At 46.0% G+C, this 20292-nt stretch overlaps 2 protein-coding genes across 2 annotated transcripts; one reads left to right on the top strand and one right to left on the bottom strand.

The window, feature by feature from the left end:
* Positions 1–6058: 6058 nt before the first annotated feature.
* Positions 6059–9134, bottom strand: LOC123085470 (probable ADP-ribosylation factor GTPase-activating protein AGD6). The gene is made up of 3 exons (XM_044507105.1): positions 8202–9134; positions 7276–7365; positions 6059–6830 (listed from the first exon to the last, which is right to left on the bottom strand). Exons 1-3 carry the CDS (start codon positions 9003–9005, stop codon positions 6324–6326), a joined length of 1401 nt encoding a protein of 466 aa, XP_044363040.1. The 5' UTR covers positions 9006–9134; the 3' UTR covers positions 6059–6323.
* Positions 9135–9496: 362 nt separating this feature from the next.
* Positions 9497–14730, top strand: LOC123085469 (polyadenylate-binding protein 4-like). Its single transcript, XM_044507103.1, has 10 exons — positions 9497–9919; positions 11281–11399; positions 11490–11683; positions 11802–12058; positions 12154–12260; positions 12368–12557; positions 12675–12961; positions 13047–13178; positions 13983–14162; positions 14264–14730. The coding sequence occupies exons 1-10, from the start codon at positions 9637–9639 to the stop codon at positions 14471–14473; spliced, it is 1959 nt and encodes a 652-aa protein (XP_044363038.1). The 5' UTR covers positions 9497–9636; the 3' UTR covers positions 14474–14730.
* The last annotated feature ends 5562 nt before the right edge of the window (positions 14731–20292 follow it).

A 20292-nucleotide genomic window follows, 5' to 3' on the forward strand; every position in this document is an offset into this window, starting at 1 on the left:
GGTAGTCGCCGTTGGTGTCTGGTACTCGGGCAAGGCGGCACTGGTGGATCGAGGTGCTCAGGGACGAGCGAGCAGAGGAGGGGATCGATGGATCTGATAGGCTTGGCACGGAATGCAAGGAGGAGGAGGGCATCAGGTGGCGGCGCGGATGGACTGATGGGACAAACGGGCTAAAATCTAGGGATTGGTCTAGGGTTGCCACTATATATAGCAAGCCGGATAGGTATAGGGGGGTAACTTGTCCCTTCGATCGTAATCGGACGGTCAGGAAAAATAGGCTAGGGAGTCCAAAGAGAAAAACGGAGACATTTTGTAGATGTTTGGGGATGATCCGGACACGACGGTGACGACTGCTCGGGTCGGGTCCGGGACAATTTTCGGACGCGCGCGCGAGGAGGGCCGCGGGCTGACCAGAGAGGATAGGTTGGGGGCTAGCGGTGAGTGGACTATGTAGACGGTCTCGAGCTGAGAGAAGAGAAGAGAGAGAGGCCCAGCGACTGTTTCCGGAGACCGAAAATGTCTGACGTTAGACCGGCTATATTGCCGCTATAGTTTAACGGTTGGGCTATCAACCGAGCTCCGAATGCGATGAAACTTGGCGGGCGACCTACTAACAACATAACAACACCGCACGCCAACTTTCAACCCATTCCGATAACATTTTCCGGCCACTTATAAAATAATATTTTGGATATGCCGCGGGCGCGTGCGAGTGTGGTTGGGCTCAGAACGGACAACAGACGGAACTGGGGAAACCCGGACGGATGCACGTTTTGAAAACATGAAAATGCAATGCGGATGATGACATGGCAAGATGCGACACGCAAGCAAAAGACAAGGCAACAACAGCGAATAACTGGAGGACACCTGGCACATCGGTCTCGGGGCATTACAAGAGTATCGTCCACGTACCCTCGTAGACCGTAAGAGGAAGCATTATGACAACGCGGTTGATGTAGTCGTACGTCTTCACGATCGACCGATCCCTAGTACCGAATGTACGGCACCTCCGCGATCTGCACACGTTCAGCTCGGTGACGTCCTACGAACTCACGATCTAGTAGAGCTTCGAGGGAGAGTTTCGTCAGCACGACGGCGCGATAATGGTGATGATGTTGCTACCGATGCAGGGCTTCGCCTAAGCACTGCTATGATATGATCGAGGTGGATTATGGTGGAGGGGGCACCGCACACGGCTTGGAACAATCAACTTGTGTGTTCTAGGGTGCCCCCCTCCCCACGTATATAAAGGAGGGAGGGGAGGCCGGCCGGCCTCTCTACGCGCGCCAAGGGGGGAGGAATCCTACTCCTACTAGTAGGATTCCTCCTCTCCTAGTCCTACTAGGATGGGGAAGGAAGGAGAAGGGAAGGGGAAGGAAAGAGGGGGCGCAGCCCCTCCCCTAGTCCAATTCGGACTAGGCCCATGGGGGGCGTGCGTCCAGCCCTCGTGGCTTCTCCTCTTTTCCCCTTAAAGCCCACTAAGGCCCATATGTACTCCCGTATTCCCGTAACTCCCCGGTACTTCGAAAAATACCCGGATCACTCGGAACCTTTACGATGTCCGAATATGGCCTTCCAATATATCAATCTTTACGGCTCGATCATTTCGAGACTCCTCGTCATGTCCGTGATCTCATCCGGGACTCTGAACAACCATCGGTGCATCAAATCACATAAACGCATAATACCAATCGTCACTGAACGTTAAGCGTGTGGACCCTACGGGTTCGAGAACTATGTAGACATGACCGAGACATGTCTCTGGTCAATAACCAATAATGGAACTTGGATGCTCATATTAGCTCCTACATATTCTATGAAGATCTTTATCAATCAAACCGCATAATGGTATACGTTGTTCCATTTGTCATCGGTATGTTACTTTCCCGAGATTCGATTGTTGGTATCTCAATACCTAGTTCAATTTTGTTACCGGCAAGTCTCTTTACTTGTTCCGTAATGCTACATCTCGTAACTAACTCATTAGCTACATTGCTTGCAAGGCTTATAGTGATGTACATTACCGAGAGGGCCCAAAGATACCTCTCCGATAATCGGAGTGACAAATCCTAATCTTGATCCATGCCAACTCAACAAACACCATCAAAGACACCTGTAGAGCACCTTTATAATCACCTAGTTACGTTGCGATGTTTGGTAGCACACAAAGTGTTCCTCCGGTATTCAGGAGTTGCATCTTGCATGATCTCATAGTCATAGGAACATGTATAGTTATGGAGAAAGCAATAGCAACAAACTAAATGATCATCATGCTAAGCTAACAGATCGGTCAACTCAATCACATCATTCTCTAATGATGTGATCCCGTTAATCAAATGGCAACTCATGTCTATGGTTAGGAAACATAACCATCATTGATTCAACGAGCTAGTCAAGTAGAGGCAAACTAGTGACACTCTCTTTGTCTATGTATTCACACATGTACTAAGTTTCCGGTTAATACAATTCTAGCATGAATAATAAACATTTATCATTATATAAGAAAATATAAATAACAACTTTATTATTGCCTCTAGGGCATATTTCCTCCAGTTTGATGGTGTTTAACTCTGTTATCTTGAACCGCAAAACTGTCTGTAGCAACACGCCATGCAAAAATTCTGATTTACTGAGAGATCCAAGCCTTCCAATAATATTTCATAGCCTCCTTTCCCCATTTACATCACCACCGGAACTCCCTAACTCCATATTAGTGTCCGTTAGGTTCAGCACCAATCTATACGCAGTTTTAAGTGAGAACAACCTGTGTTTCCTATAGTGCAAAGAAATAAAATCTTCCTTACCCAAAGTCAGAATACCATACTTGTTGATTGTGCCCACACATGTCATGCTCGATGGACATATCATACACATGACAAATTTTCATCTTATGCATGGATTGACTCATATTACGATTGCCTTGTTGCATCTTGTATTCCCATGTCACCCATGATATATGAGCTTGTGCATTTCCTTAGCAAATTTGTTGTGATCTTTCTTGATGGCATATTCATACATCATGATCATATTGCCCACCATCAATTGCATGATCACATAGTCACATTGAGCACCAATTACCATGTTCATGCTTTTGATACACCGTCTCTCTATGACATCATTTTGCACCGTGGTTGCATTGATCACATTCACAACACATATGTGTGCACAATGATTGCATTTTCGCCCATGAATGATTTGCATATCTTTCTAGATAATCTTGATAAGCTTCATGCACCTTGTCAGGATCAATCTTGTTGCACGGACTCATTCTTACATGATGGACACCTTGTGTGCGCTAACCATTGTATTTCCAAGTGTCGTTTGTGTTTGCTCTTTTTGCATGTGTACCACTCCGGAGACACCTTGGAGTACTTGGATTGTGCCATGTCTTCCACTTCGTCCAACTACAAGTCCGTCGACGACAACCGTTTCCATGGAGATGAGGTTTTCGATCCGAGGTCGGATCTTTCCCAAGGGAGGGGAGATGATGCGGAGCATCCTATGATCATCCCCATGTACACTACGACTTCTCCCCAAGCCCCTAGTGCCCATATGTTGAGACCTCAAGCATACGCCATTGGACACAAGGTGAACTCGCTCCTTTCCGAATCTTCCCTTTCCGCATGTAAGACACGGATGCTACCTCAAGCGCGGGCCTTGTGCATACTCAGGCCCATCCGAGGAGATCATGGAGAGCCAACAGGCCAAGGCCAAGTGCGCGCGGGAGCAAGGGAAGGAGAGCCAGCCGCTACAGCCCGAGGGGTACTACCGCCCACACCAAGCGGTACTACCGCTGAAGACCCACAAGCGGTGCAACCGCTCAACCATCGCCCAACAACCGGCCAAGCTTCTGTGATCGAGCGGTGCAAGGCCGGTGCAGCACCGATTTATCCCCGTAACAGCCACCTGACCGGTACAACCGCCCCAAGCACTGGTACAACCGCTGAGCACATCCGCAAGTACCTCCAGGAACCAGTACCTGAGCGCCCAGCGGTACAACCGCCCCCATGACCGGTACTACCGCCCTGCCTGTGCGCAGTGAAAGGGGTTTCACCGCATGTATCCCCCAACTTACCCCTTGGACTATAAATACTTGTCCCTTAGCTCCGTACTAGGGGCAGTGTTGGTTTAGCTCATTTGAGAGATAGAGCTATGCTCATCCATATCGGATCTCCTCCGTGCAAGAGACCGCGGCCTCTTCGGAGAATATCCCTTTGGATTCAAGCCCCCTTTCTAAGGGAAGATCCCCCCGTGGATTCAAGACCTCCTCACGGAGAAGACCGGCTACCCTTGTATCGCCCTTAGTTGTCCGTGGATCGTGTATCTTCTCTTATGTATTCGAGGATCTAGCACATGTGTGACTTATTCTTGTTGGTCTAGTGTTTCTCTTGTGTTCCCCTTGTGTTTTCCCTCTCTTTCCACCTCGTGTTCTTCGTGTTCTTCACAGGATTCCGCTCCTATCGTGAAAGATCGGGCCACTAGGGTTCTACCCTACATCAATACCTTGCCAAGTAGCCGATGCCACTTGAGGGAATACAATGTCCAACAAATGCCCATGAGGATAATAATTTGCTTTCATCACCTTTGCACAACGAGTCCGGGAAAACCAATAACTGTCAAGCTTTGTTTGTTTGGAAATTGATAAAGCTATGTGTTTGTTTGGAAATGCAATTTTCAATGAGAATAGTGTGATGCCAAGATTGATTCTCACCTAGGTCTAAAATTGTTTGGCTAGAGCTCGCCAAATCAATGCTTCAATACTATTTTAGTTCAACCTTCACTATTTATTATTTTAATTTTGTAATAGAATAATATGAATATTTTGGAACTCTAGTTCAATGTTGCAAATTTACGTTCAAATTTGAAGCAACTAAAGATTCTTATTCAGTACGTTGCCTTAGGTTATACTCCTACCTAACAATTTCCTATAAAAATTACTATCTCTAACGAAGTGTAAATAATAGAAGATAATGATGCATAAAGACATCAATGCAACATCTAGGTTTTGAGTCTTCAGATCCTTCGTACATTCTCAAACTATCAAATTCTCACCTCTCCCGATTTTACTCTACATTTTACGACGGTTTTCGGAGCACGTTTTACACATGACTTTCTGTTTGAATTTTATCGTAAATTTACTCGAGTTTTCCAGAACACAACAATGCACATACATAATCATCAGGTTTTGTGGAGCTCAGGATCCAGATCACAAAAAGGGTACAGAAACTTAATGTCTTCATCAATACTCAGAGAACTCTAAGAATCCTATTGCACTGCCAAATGGTTATTGGGGATATTTTATACTGGACCAGTGATGGAGAATCCATGGAGTGACCCACATGGACCACATGGTCGAATTCTGGATACAAGTTGGCATGCACATGCTCCAACTAAGCAAAAGCCCCAGCAGGTGCACCTCCTCGCTGTACCCTATCTGTCTCTCCACATGAGGACTGTGATAATACATAGGATTATCATTGCATGTTGGAGTACATTCACAACAACAAAAAATGGGGCAAGTAGACTACTTGAGGTCTCTGCTCTAGGTCAAAACTACAGTTTCATAAGAGTACAGTATTGTATTTATGTCCATCATAATAAAGGCATAAATACCAGTATTACAAGGGCAATAACTCACTCCTACATCGTTAAATTTTTATGTGGAGATTTGTGACGATTTTTTATTTTGTTCATTTGGTTGATAAAATAGTGTACGAGTTAGATGAGCAAATCAGATATTATAAGGGCACACGTTTTTTTCAGTGTAGGATGTTCCAAAAGGGGACACACAGTCAGCCCCTTCCTGGAATCAAGTGCCATACGTTCTTTCCAGTGTAGGACCTTCCAAAAGTGGACACACAGTCAGCCCCTTCCTGGAATCAACCATCGAAAGGCAAATCATGTCGCACCAAAGGCCAGAAAGGCACCGAAGGTCTCAGTGCCTTATCAGCTGGTGGATCGGCGCCAGAAAAGCAATGGCAACAAGATCACAATATATAATACAGCAGAAATTGACAGCGCATGTGCCACCCCTCTTGCCACTTGCAACTACGACAAATCAGCACAAGGAATAAAGAATCTGCAGGGGAAGTATGTATGTGTAGATTACAATTTCAATTCGACGCTTCTTAATAGCTGGGGATGGCAGTTTCAAATGAGGCTTGGCCATATGAACATGCCGCTAGACATAACAATTGTAGACAACTTACAAAAAAAAAACTCTTTTACTCTCCAACACTTAGGTATCCTGAAATAATAACCACGCTCACATTTTTCTGGCATATAACTCTGCAAAGTATATGGCTCTCACAAAGAGACCAGCATCAGCGGAAGCCGCCGTCGGCCCAATATGACCCCCCCGCAGTTCCATTCTGATTGCTCCCACCCTTGTTGGCTGGGCTGTGATGGCTGTAACTATCAAAACCGTCATCTTTCGCATCATCCCAGCCGGCCCACGAGTCGCTGCTCTGGCTTGTCTTGGCAGGCTCTTCCTTCTTGTCTTGGTCATCCCAATCATCCCAAGAATTGGAATTGTGGTTCTGGTTCTTCGCTGATCCATCTTGCGGAGAATTCCAGCCGTTGCCGTTGCTGGTCTCCTGATCATACCTGCGGTAAGGCTCGTTGCTGTTGTTCTGCTGCTCCCTTTGTTGCCAATCATCACCCCAGCCACCACCCACTCCCCCTTCCTTGGCATATTCCTCTACCTTTTGTGTCGCCAATGCCATCACTCCTTTCATAATCCCCCAGGTTCTGCTTCCTATCTCTGCAGTTTTATTGGTTACAACATTGACAGTTTCATTCACCTTCTGATCATAACCCCCTTCCCTCATCTGCATTCCAGAGAAGGAACATTCTTAAAAGACAAATATCGATGTAACATGAGAATAAAGAACAGGACAAATAATCTAAAATTCAGCATGCACTATATCCTGAGACAAGGATTATGACAAGATATGTTCACTCAGCGCCTAGTCATGGGTGGAAGTGTGAAACAAGACAAGATACTGAACATCAGGCGCAGTAGAAATAAATATGAATAGAATAATATTCTTGAGTTAAGACTGCTCCAAACAGAGAAGACAGTTCATATAACTATTACAATGTCAAACCTTGCTTGGAGGACACCTTCCTATCATATTAGTATTCAGGAGAGTCTAACAAGATTTAATCAAGATACTAGCTAAACACAGCGAACAAAGAGCATTTTTCATGATCAACTAGACTACGGCAATTCAACTCTTGCATATCACAAATCAGGCAAAGCATTGCAAGTACCTTTGATTGAATCTCTTTTGTGCCAACTTGGACAACAGTAGCAGCAGATTGGGCAGCAGATGCTGCAACAAGCGAAAGGCGTCCAAATCCCTGAAAAGGTAAAATGGTAAGGAACATATACTCATGAGATTAAACAGAAATCAAAACAATGTCCAATTATGACATGACTGTCTAACCATATATGCACATGACCCAAGTATGACATCTCAAGCTTGGCACCAAACAAAATATAACCTTAAGTAACCAAATGACGGATGCAGATGTACTTTGCTAATATAATCTGAAGGAGTGCTGCTGGGGACGTTTATAAGGCACTAAGGCGAGCACCAACTGCCCTGACGCCTAAGCGACGCCTAAGCGCCTAAAGCGGGCATAATTGTAAGGCGCCGCAAGGTCACCTTACCGCCTAAGCGTCCAAGGTGGGACGCTTTAAAAACAATGGCTGGGGTACAGTAATAAACCACATTAAGTCTATAAGGAGAAATTGTTGATGATCAGGATCAGGCTACAAATGGTGATCCCACAGCTATGTCAATATGCATAGCTTAATGAAGACACGGTAGAAGGGGCACTTTAACTACATGCGAGGGGAGGTTCACAAATCCGATGAAGTATAAGATGTGGATGTCCCAGAACTCTAACAGGGGCAATATCAGTGATGCATAGTTAACAGTGGTGACAATATAGCCATTCATGACTTGCTGTAATAGGATCCCCGGAAGAAACCAATTTTATGAAATAGCAGATTTTCCTTTTTGAAAACACAAGTATATGCTCTTCCAATACTATTGCAGTATTGGGGAAATGTTTGGAGATTCGTTGATTCTAACCACAAAACTATACATCATGTACTAGTAGTATTATGTTTGCAGGTATATAGGGAGTAGTTGATAATATCATAAAAAACAATGACCTGTTTCGTTTACCTGGGAAACGACCTGCATGACATCGCCCTGGGCAGCACCGTTGTTGTTCCTGTTCGCCGACGGCGGCGGGGTGGATCCGAAGCCAACGTACTTGCCGCCCTGAGAGGGAGGGATCCCCTGAGGCTTGGACTCGTTCTCCGCCATTCTCCTAGCGAAAAAATCCTCCTTGCTGGCCGCCGACGCCTCAAGCTCCTGCTTGGTGTATATGTCCTGAGTGGACTTGGACCTCGTCGGCTGTCTCCCCGAATCCGCTCCAGCGCCAGCAAACGATCCGGCCGATTGGTTCCTACGCATATCCGGACGGACCTCGTCGTCCCAATCGTCCCATCCACCGCCACCGCCACCGCCTCCGCCCCCTACTCCGGCGGGCAAGGGCGGCCTCCTGGCGGGGGCGGGGGCGCCAGATCCGGGCGTCTCCTTAACGACGGGCGGGTCGGTCCACGCGCGGCCCTCGGCGAGGGCGACGATGCGGTCGCGGTAGGCGGCGGCGGCGTTGGAGTTGTACTTGGGGATGTGGGGCGTGTCCTTGGGCACGCCCCGCGCGGTGAGGAAGGCGTTGAGGCGGTCGTTGCCCCCGGCCTCCATCTTGCGGAGCTGCGGCTCGGTCCAGGAGTCCATGGTGACGGAGCGGACGAAGCTGATGTGCACGCCGAGGCCCCGGTGCTTGCCGGAGCACTCGAGGCACATGAAGACGCCGTAGGAGACGCTGGCCCACTGCGGGTTCCTCTGCGCGCAGTCGACGCACGTCTTGTTCCCGGGCTGCCCCTGCAGCTCCCTGAGCCGCCTCGCCGCCGTGGACGCCATCGCCGGGATCCGGATCTGCCGCGCCGGATCCGGGATCGGGGCCGGTTGGTGGCCGCGGGAGGGCGAGGAGGGGGAAAGGAGGTGGTGGTGGTGGTGGAGGGCTCGCCGACACGGAACGGGGAGCGAGCGAGCGAGCGAGGGGGGAGGTCAAATACCGTGCGGTGGACGCTTGTGCCCCTGGGCGCGCCGGGGCCGCGCCGATGGCAGGCTGGTAATTTCTCCCCGCGGCGGGAGGGCAGGGCGGGGACTCCTCACGGTAGGCGTGGCCGAACGGCCGAACCGAACTGCCCGCGACGCCGACAGCCCGGGCCCACAGCGCAGCAGCAGCGGGACGGACGGGCGAGGAAACTGGGAAAGGGAGCGAGGGGTCAGGACTCAGGAGGAGTCCTACTCGTAGCCGAGTCGGGTCGGGTAGGGCTCGGGTGTGTGGGTGGGCGCTGCACGCGATACAGCCGGGTGGCCATCGGGTGGTCTGGGGTCGGGACGGGCCGAAACGCACGCGGGGCCGTCGCTCGGCAAACAAAAACCGACCCCTCCTCTCGCCTCGCGGTTTTTTGACCCGTCGTTTCCGTTTCCCGCATTGCGTTAGGAGTTAGGACGACGACGCGCCGAGAGCCCTAGCCGATCGATCATGGCGGCGGCGGCGCCGGAGGCGGTGGAGGTGCCGACGGAGGAGACGCCCGCGCCCTCCGTGGCCGCGGCGAGCGATGATCAGGCGGCGCCGGCTGCCGCGGGAACCAACGCTACGGTGCCCGCGCTCTACGTTGGCGATCTCCACGAGAACGCACAGGAGGAACACCTCTTCGACGCCTTCAGCAAGGTCGGCGCCGTCACCTCTGTACGCGTCTGCCGCGACAACGCCACTAGCAGGTCGCTCAGATACGGCTATGTGAATTACTTCTCCCAAGCCGATGGTATACACGCTCTCTATCGCGCTACTGTCTCAATCCATCCATCTCATTTTTTTCCTTTTCTACCATGTCACCGTGAGCTACCGCTATGTATCTTCAATTTCGATTTTTCCTTGATAGCGATATGGGGTGCCATGTTTTTTCCTATCATTATTTATTGCGGTCTTATTTCATGGATTTATACAAAATAGGTATGTTTAATTATATATCAAACATCTCTGCGTGGCATCAAAGTGGGCGTGTTTAATTATATATCAAACATCTTTGATGGCGTTAGAACAAGCTATATGGGTCGTTGTCATCCAACTGTCGTTTTCGTTGCTGTAGTGTGTTGCCACTTTTGAATTGATAGCCATCATCGGTCCCTTATGGTAACCGGGGGAATTGCATAGTTTGGGTTGTTCAACATGCAACTAGTGCACCCATCACATAACTGCCATGCGTTGCTTAATCTTGAGCTTGTATGTCACATGCAATTTACTCCCTCCGTTCCTAAATATAAGTATTTTTTTATAGATTCCACTATGGACTACATACGGAGCAAAATGAGTGAATTTACTCTCTAAAATATGTCTATATACATCCGTATGTAATTTGTAGTGGAATCTCTAAAAAGACATATTTAGGAACGGAGGGAGTAATTGTTAATCTTTAAATTTTACCATGTATGGAATGTATTTGTGTCATGTGTGTGTGAGAGAAAGAAAGAGAGAGTGCGTGAACTGGCCATATTTGGGTTACAACCCATCCTTTTTACATGCATGTTTGGTGTTTCTAGAAGCATGAATTAGTATCTCTTCCAAAACTAGAGATTGCGGCAATGTTAGCAAGGAAACAATGTTTGGCTTTGAGGCTTGGTTCTGGTGCTAGCTGAACCGGTTCACAGAGAGAGTAATATTTATGTTTATTAGTACATCTCCTTTGTACAAGTTTAAGATGCACGGTGATATATTGTGATGTGGAGCAAAAGATTGGTATCGATTATTCAAAGTTGAGTTCCTTTTCCATTGAAGATGGTAGAAATAACAATTTAGGAGACTTTGTCTGCACGCACAATTTCCAATTTTTAAGTTAATACCCGATCCATGGAAATGTGAATGAATAAGTTGATTACTACTGTCTTGTCGCTCTCTCCAGTTTTTCCTATGCTTGTTGTATAAATTTACTCTTTTTTAAATATATATATTGAAGGTATAATGTATGTTTTACCAACAACTTGTCTACTTTTCTATTTATTCGTTCTCTCTTTCCTTCATTATCTTATTACTGATTTCATTGTTCAACAAACGGCCCTATGCCCAAACTACTTTTGTTTATGGAGGGATAATTGATTGGCTTTTGACTTGTTTTTTAACTGTTGACAGCAACGACTGCTTTGGAGCAGATGAATCATAGCCTTATATTGGACAAACCAATTAGAGTAATGTGGTCAAATCGAGATCCCGATGCCAGGAGAAGTGGCGTTGGAAATGTGTTTGTGAAGGTAAAAAGATAAAATATGTTCTTCATGCTAATATTTCTCACTCTGTATTGCCATATGTAAGTACTAACTTGATATGGTATTAATTGATAGAACTTTGGGGATCATGTTGACAATGTAATTCTTCAAGAACTATTCTCCAAGTTTGGAGAGATATTATCTTGTAAAGTTGTTAGAAATGAGGATGGCACAAGTAGAGGCTATGGTTTTGTTCAGTTTGCAGCACAAGAGCCAGCAGACATTGCAATAGAGACTCTTAACAACTCTTACTTTGAGGGCAGAGAGTTGTAAGTCAATGTTTCTGTAATACAACTAGTACATGACTTTATTTTATGTTAATTTTGTCTTCTTTTTTTAACATTTCTACTTACATAGTTTTGTTTTACAATGATCAATCTTGTGTAGGCTTGTTGCTCATTTCGTTAAGAAGAGCGAACGATCCGCCAATAATGATGACAAGTACACTAACTTGTATATGAAGAATATAGATGATGACATGACAGAAGAACTTATTAAATTAAAGTTCTCTCAGTTTGGTCAAGTAACTAGTGTGAAGATAATGAAGAGAGATGATGGAACATCCAAGGGTTTTGGGTTTGTTAGTTTCAAAACCCCAGAAAGTGCCAAGAAAGCAAAAGAGACCATGAATGGGATGGCTTTGGGTATGTATATTACTGCCATGCTTTTCATTTCACAAATAACTTTTAATGGTCGATGCATTTTTACTTAACAATGTTAATCATATTTTCATTATTAGGAGCGAAAACTTTGTATGTGGCAAGGGCTCAAAAAAAGGCTGAAAGAAAGCAATATTTGCAGCTCTTACATGAGGAAAAGCGCAATGAAATAATCACTAAGAGCAATGCAAGTTCCATCATTATCTCTTTTATGTCTCCTCGTTGTTCCATCCTATATATTCACGTATATGCATTCACGTCTTTCATTTACAAATGTGTATTTAATTTTGACAGGGGTCCAATGTGTATATCAAAAATATTAGTGATGAAGTTGAAGATGATACTCTTCGCGAGCGCTTTGCTGAATTTGGAAACATTACATCAGTAAAGATTATGCGTGATGACAAGGGCATTAGCAAAGGATTCGGATTTGTATGTTATAGCACACCCGATGAAGCAAAGTGTGCCGTAGGCAACATGCGTGGTAATCCTCTATTTATTTTGCAGCGACTTATAGTTATACATTGACATCACGATACTAAGAATGTATACATTGACATCACGACACTGAGAATGTTTTGTTTTGTTTGAAATAAAACAGGTGTCATGTTTTATGGCAAACCATTGTATGTTGCTATTGCTCAAAGGAAAGAGGACAGAAAAGCAAGGCTAGAGCAACGTTTTGCTGAACTTGCTACGATGGCAGGAACTGCAAGCCCTGTGATCCCCACAGGTTATCCTCATGTGTACTTTGCCCATCCCAGTACACACTTTCCCCAGGGTCCTTCAAGGCAAGGTTTCATGTATCCACCCATTGGGCTCGGCCAAGAATGGAGGCAGAATGTGTACCCTTCGCCGCATAGTATCCAACAAATTCATGCACCACTCGTATGTCACTGACTTGTTCTACTCAAAATTCATTTTTTAAGTGCAAAAAACTGGTTAAAACTTCTTAACTTTAATTTTTGCATAGATGCCAAATACTCCAAGGCAGTACAGAAACAATAGGGGACGAATGACCGGGAATATGATGACTTTTCCCCACACTGTTAACTATGTGTCACACGCTCAGACAGCTAAAGATTTCATGTCCATGTCCCGGCAGGTATGTTTATCACTTCATTTTATAAATATCTAATATTAACGAATGTTAAACGGTTTTTAGTGAGAAAACAAATGTTTTAATTTTTAGTCTATTTAAATCGTGGTTAGTCTAACAATCTTGTTGCAAAGTTTTTTGTTGACACTGTCACGGATTATTTTGACCACTAATTTTCCATTTCAGTATAATTCAGCAAAGGCATATAGCGTGAACATACTTTTTGAGACAAACACATGTGTATTTCAAGTATCTAAGTAAAATTGGAAGATAATAATAGTCAAGATTTTGAAAGATACATATGTGCAAAACAACTTTTAAGGAACGAGAAGGTAATATATTGTTTTGTGGCTTATTTAAACGTCATCCTTTTCCTTTTGAAAGATACATATGTGCAAAACAGCTTTTAAGGAACGAGAAGGTAATATATTGTTTTGTGGCTTATTTAAACGTCATCCTTTTCCTTTAGTTAGCCCCCCCCCCCCCCCCCCCCCCAATTACTATTGGCAATTCAATCATGCTAAGTATACATTGTCTTGTGGCAGAACTTCACTAACACGGAGTGTTAGGCTACCACCTAGCACTTTATTAATTAACAGTACTTGATAATTCTTTCCTTCTGAAGAGTTTAAGGTGCAACCTGTTACTATTGCCAATTCAATTATACTACCTAGACGTTGTCTTGTGACAGAACTTCACTAGCATGGATTGCTAGGCAGGGAACTACCTTGGACATAGTTAACATTATCTGATCCAGTTATGCATAATTCATTTCCTTTTGGAGAGTTTAAACTGCTACCTGTCATGCAGCAATTCGCTCATGCAAAGTACATTCCACCTGATGTTATGAGCAATGGCCTGGCCATCCATCACGGCGGCCCTATTTCGTCGCTGAATGATTCTTTTGCCAGCTTGCTGGCTGCTGCTCCACCTGAACAACAAAGGGATATGCTCGGGAATAGGATATATCCACTGGTCGAGAGATATCATGTAATTCCTCATCTACTTTAATCCCTTATTTTGCTTCTTTCAAAACCAATAACTGAGGGACCTAGCAGTTGCACTAACTTGGTATGCCCTGTCTGTTGCAGCCTGATCTGGCCAGTAAGATCACTGGAATGTTGCTGGAGCTGGATACTTCTTATTTGCTCTCGATGCTGAATTCGCAGGATACCTTGTCTGCAAAAGTTAACGAGTGTGTGCAAGCTCTCCAAGGGCAGCAAGCGGCAAAAAATAAGCCTGAGGATCTGGAGGCCCTACACCCTGGCTTCCTCGACTCTACCGGTGTAAACGCCAACTGAGAGGGTTCACAACCAGGCCAAGAACCTTCCATTTTCTTTTCTGGACAGGGATTTTTGGGAACTAGATAGCCGTTCTTTCTTATTTTAGTTTGTGGAATTTTTACCGATTGGACTTATGAGTTACTTGTTACTTATACAGAATAAAACTATATTGGATTTAGCTAGAACCTTGCGAGTTTTATTATTATTATTATTATTATTATTATGACATCCTATGAATGAATCTTATAGAGAATAAATGACTTTTGGTGACTTTACTATGTTGCTCTTCCTCTGACGTTATGAACATTTCTGCCTTAAGTCTGCAAGGTTTCTCCATATATTTTAATTTATTGTGGAGTCTATATAGAGATTAAAGTGTAGACCTGGTGTCGTACAATCTTCATATACTCACATCAGACTATATTTCTGAAACCATGTAGATTATCTGAAGTCCAAGCTGTTCAGGCCACTTTACTAGATGTGTTATTTCTGATTTTGTCTCCTACAGATTTTGTGGATGTGTTCTGACTATTGAGAAAGCCACTGCCGCTGTGTTGTTATGATATCTTCGATTCTCCATGTGGTTTAGAGATAATTGCTGTGCCAGATCGGCCTATTAGGGCATGTGCAGGCCCTAGTGAATGGCGCTAGGATTGATTTCCTGGCCGGTATTTGTACCAACGCATTCCAGGATGAGCTATTCTAACAAATTCTCTAGAGCCTCTATGATGGTTTTAGAGGGCCGACTCCAGGATGAAGCTCTATAATTCTTTTTTCACATGGTACACACCTTGGGTGGGTTACATATTTTTCTTTTCTTCCTTTTCTCGCTCTCGCTGTCCAACCCAATCAGGGAAGAGAGGACCTCATTGGAGCCGCCGCCTTTTTCCACGGCTGATCGTGCCCTTGCACCCTGGGCGCGCGGGGCAACGCGTTTGTGTAGAGATGGGGTTGTTAGGTGGCGGCAATGTTAGGCGCAGACGAGGGGAGAAGGAGCATTGCCCACACCATCTTCAGTGGCAACACGATTGTACATGGATGGGATAGCTACAAAGGTGGCAATGGTGGGAAGAGGTAGTGCTGCGCCAACGAGGGATGGAGGAGTGATGTCTGCATTGTCTTCGACGGCGATGATGGGGTGGGAGTTGAGGCAGTGCAAGGGCAGGCAACGAAAGAATGGAACGATGGTGAGACGCGGGGTGATTTGGCGGGGTCTGGCTGTTGGCGTGGCAATGTGACCTACAGTAGGAGGCGGGAGTTGGGAGTGCAATAGAGTGCCCTATATATCCCCTACCCCAAAATAAATAGAGGCAAGATGAGTTTTTTGGGCATGTGTGTGTCGGGGTGCGCGGTGGCCGATGGTCCTCGCAAACTGTCACCGGCGGTGTCAGGTTAGCCTCAATCTGGATCTGGAGTACTCGACCTGTCGTGGTGGTCCCTCGTCGGGGTTGGTCTTTGACCTGTTCCCGCAACATGGTGGTGGGTGGGGGAAGCTTAGTGTCTTAGCGCCAGCGGCGGTGATGCCTTCGGGTGCCTCGTTCCTCTTGGGACGCCGCCTTGGTCCCCCCCTCCCCTCGGCACCCAGGGCGAAGGCTTCCTCTGCTTTAGTTGATGCGATGGTGCAGCGCCCGAGGGCGTTATCTTCTTGGGGGCGTCATCGATGTGTGGGGGCGTCATCGATGTGTGGGGAGCTTAGTGTCTTAGCGCCATCGATGGGGGAAGCTTAGTGTCTTAGCGCCAGCGGCGGTGATGCCTTCGGATGCGTCGTTCCTCTTGGGGCGCCGCCTTGGTCCTTTCCCTCCCGTAGGCACTTAGGGTGAAGGCTTTGTCTGCTTTAGTTGACGCAATGGTGCGGCGCCTGAGGGCGTTATCTTCTTGGGGCGTCATCAATGTGTGGGTGGCTATCAGTGGCAGCGTATCTCCTGCGTTTTTCCTCGGCGGCATTTTGGTGGTGTTCGGTAGTGCATTTTTCTGCATTTTTAGCGTCTTGTGTGTTCTCTCTTATTCTTTTCACTTTTGATCAGTTTTTGAGGATTTTCTTAACATCATGTATCGTTTAGAGCTGTACTTTATATATGAAGTGGGATGAAAGTCTATTTTGAGAGATGCAATGCTCTTAGCATCGTTTCACATAAGGGAGTCGATGCTTTGTTTCCCATCGTGCCTCTACTAGAGCAAATTCATGTTGAAGGTACATAGAACTATGGTTGCCTTGATGGGCGGACCGCAGCCTTGATAGCTTAAGGCCCCGATTGAGAGCCATGTAAAATTATACACCTGGAAATATCATACAGGTGTATTTTACTGTTCCACGGAAGATCCCAATATTTTACAAGTGGTTGAAAACCAGCATTTGGATACAGTTCCCATGAGGAGCTCTTCGAGGAGCACAACCGCAACTCTCGACTCAATCCCCATAGCTGCCTCTGTAGCACACCTCCGCCTTGCAATCTGGCATGCTGCCGCACACATCCGCCTCTCCGCACGCTCATCCCACTCCGATTTCTTCTTTTCCTCCCCCTCTCCTGCTGCAAACCTCAACTCGAGCCGATCTCATGGCGGATGCGGGAGCTCGTCGGCCTATCTTCCCTGCTGCCACATGCATAGTCAGGTTGGGAGAAGACATGCCGCAAGCGTCATGGAGCTCACTGTTGTTTTCCTCATGTCTTCGACGACTAATGGCTCGAATAACACATCATGCAACTCCTCGCGCCCGCAGTCTCTTCCTAACCAAGACCATCGCCTGCTCTTTGTCGACGGTGGCATCCCAGTCCCTTGTTGTTACGGTAACTTATTCCTTGTCCTTGTGTGAGAGATCAGAATAGGAGATGGGTCTCGACAGATGAGGATGGTGGTGGTGGAAATAAGCTATAATGGGATCATATGCAAGTGGGGCCTTTGGCCCAAATGGCTTGTCTTTTTTATTCTACCAAAACTTCTGGAATTTGATCAAAGAAGACATTATGACATTGGCCAGGGATTTTGAAAATGACTCTTTGGATATTCGAAGGCTTAACTACTTCATTTTAACTTTGATACACAAAGAGCCTGATGCCAAGGACATGAGGAAGTTTAGGCCTTTTAGCCTTAGTAACCGCTTCGTTAAGATCTTTAGCAACACCATGACCAATAGAGTGTCTCCTTTTGGTCAAAGACTCTTGTCTCCTTATCATTCTGCTTTTGTCTGGGTTAGATTCATTCTAGAAAGCGTGGTTACGGCCCATGAAGCAATTCATGAGGTGCATAGTTCTAGTAGGCTTGGGGTTGTCCTCAAGTTAGATTATGAAAAAGCTTATGATCGAGTTAATTGGGACTTTCTAGTAGAAATGATAACTTCCCGAGGGTTTGGCAACAAATGGATTGGTTGGATCTTGTCCATACTTTAAGAAAGCTCATTTTGTGTGAGAATCAATGATACTAATGGTCCATACTTTGTTGGGGGAAAGGGCTCAAGCAAGGAGACCCCCTCTCCCCCATACTTTTTTAACCATGTTGAAGATGCTTTCTCTAGGATCCTAGCCAAAGCTATTATAGCCAATATTATTCGTGGGATTATTCCTTATATAATACCTATGAGTCTGATCAATTTACAACGTGTCGATGATACGATTCTGTTTTTAGATCCTGACCCCGCCTATGCAAAAAAAACTTAAAGTGGTTACTTTCTTGTTTAGATCAGATATCTGGAATGAGAATTAAATATGATAAATGTGATCAATTGACCATCAATGTTGCTAATGCTTCTGCTAAACTACTTTCCTAGATTTTGTGTGTTAAAATTGGGTCTTTCCCTCTTAAATACTTAAGAGTTCCTCTACACTGCCTTGAGTTGAGGAGGAGGACATTCAACCTATTATTGATAAGATCATTAAGAGGATACGTGGTAGGAGGGGCAGATTACTAAGCCATGTGGGTAAGCCCATTCTTTTACAAACTTGTATTGCTAGCATTCCAATGTATCTCATGTCTATAATAAAATGTCCTAAATGGGCTATTAGAGTTATTATTTCTCAGAAGGCCCATTTTTCTGGGGTAACTTGGGAGATGTGCACAGGTACCACCTTGCCAATTGGGGATTTGTATCCCCCAAAATATCTTTGGTGGGGGGGGGGCTTGGGTGTGGTTAACGTTAGGGAGTTCAACCTAGCCTTGTTGGCCTCTTCGTCCCTTAGGGGAGGGGATAAAAATTGGATTGCCCTATCGAAGCATAAGTATAGTACCGATAAACCTAATCTTCTTTGGTGCAGAACTAATGTTGGCTCCCCATTTTGGAAAGGGATTACTTGGGCCCTTTCCGGGGTTAGGCCTTTCTATAAATGGATGTTGGGAAATGGGACTCACATTAGCTTTTGGCATGATATCTGGGCGGAGGGATGACACTGAAAACTAGGTTCTAGGATGTGTTTGAAATATTCCAACAACAACATTGTAGTGTTTCCCAAGTCTACGATGGTTGCACACTTAAAATCACATTCAGAAGGTGTGTGGATGCTGACTTTCTAGTTAGACGGCATGAGTTGTTAGTTGTGCTACGTAATTACATCCCCAATGAAGATGATGACCACCCTATTTACATGCTGGAACCATTTGGTTTGTACTTTGTCAAGTTTTTTTATAACGTGATGAATTGGGGAGGGGTATGTACCCCCATCTAGATTTTTTTTGGAAAATTTTGGTTCTCTATGGCTTCTTGGTGTTTGTATGGCTAGTGAGGGAGTCCCATAGTAGGGGGTCCTCAGGCTGCTGGCCTATCTCTTATGGGTCAGACAGGTGGGCTGCACTGCACCTACTAGAAGGCCGAACTATGAGGCGACTCCATATCCGGACAGGAGATCTTTGATGCCTTGGTGTATCCTCCAAGTCAAGATAAGAAGCAACATGATTATTCCTTCCTTTTAACTGACCATGTGTAACCCTAGTACCCCTAGTGTCTACATAAGCCAGAGGGTTTAGTCCGTAGAGGCTAGAAGAACAACCATTATCCTACTCACTTAGGGTTTAGTTCATCTAATCTCACGGTAGATCGACTCTGTAATTAACCTATACACTCTAATATAAGAAAGCATGACGTGGGGTTTTACCACTTCGAGAGGGCCCGAACCTGGGTAAACATCGTGTCCTTCGTCCCTTGTTCCCCATTGATCCAAGATCCACAGCCTGGGACCCCCTACCCGAGATCCGCCGGTTTTGAAACCGACATTGGTGCTTTCATTGAGAGTTCAGTTGTGAGATCGCTGAAGGATCGATGGCTCGCCTGATCATCGGAGATGGCATCAACAGCGAGGACATCTTCGTCCCCGGCCAGCTTTTTGCATTCAGCAACATCATTCTGCACGCTAACTTAGCAAGTCATCTCGACCAGGTCGACAGCTTCACCCCTGAGTACCAGATCAGGTTCGGTAACCTAGAGTACATCACCGTCACTCGGGGCAACCTCATCTTCACCGGTTTCTCAGCTTTGCGTGAGGCCCCCCAAGACCCTGAAGCTTCAACTTCAGGATCTCCTTTCGATCCAATCCTTGGGTTGGCCCTCACCCCGGATCCGGCTCTAAACCCGGATGCAGCCTCTACGTTCGAAGATTGAGAGTCAACCCCGTCCGGACTCGCCTCTCTCACCTTGAATCTGGCTCCAAACTCGGATGTGACCTCTGCGTCCGAAGATCGGGAGTCAACCCCGGCCGGACTCACCTCTCTCACCTCGGGTCCGACTCCAAACCCGAATGCGACCTTTCTGTCCAAAGATCGGGAGTCAACCCTGGTCGGACTCGCCTCTTTCACCTCAGATCCGGCTCCAAACCTGGATGCGACCTCTTGTCAGAAGATCGGGAGTCAACCCC

Source organism: Triticum aestivum, chromosome 4A, assembly GCF_018294505.1.
Source record: "Triticum aestivum cultivar Chinese Spring chromosome 4A, IWGSC CS RefSeq v2.1, whole genome shotgun sequence".
Taxonomy (NCBI): Eukaryota; Viridiplantae; Streptophyta; class Magnoliopsida; order Poales; family Poaceae; genus Triticum; species Triticum aestivum.

Bases quoted from the DNA above. Each gene is read 5' to 3' on its own strand.
- LOC123085470 (XM_044507105.1), bottom strand. From the start codon at position 9,005: ATGGCGTCCACGGCGGCGAGGCGGCTCAGGGAGCTGCAGGGGCAGCCC. The intron at 7,366-8,201 runs GTAAACGAAACA...TTACCTTTTCAG, and splicing joins TCATGCAGGTCGTTTCCCAG to GGATTTGGACGCCTTTCGCT. The intron at 6,831-7,275 runs GTACTTGCAATG...TCTGGAATGCAG, and splicing joins CAAAAGAGATTCAATCAAAG to ATGAGGGAAGGGGGTTATGA.
- LOC123085469 (XM_044507103.1), top strand. From the start codon at position 9,637: ATGGCGGCGGCGGCGCCGGAGGCGGTGGAGGTGCCGACGGAGGAGACG. The intron at 11,400-11,489 runs GTAAAAAGATAA...ATTAATTGATAG, and splicing joins TTGGAAATGTGTTTGTGAAG to AACTTTGGGGATCATGTTGA. The intron at 11,684-11,801 runs GTAAGTCAATGT...AATCTTGTGTAG, and splicing joins TACTTTGAGGGCAGAGAGTT to GCTTGTTGCTCATTTCGTTA.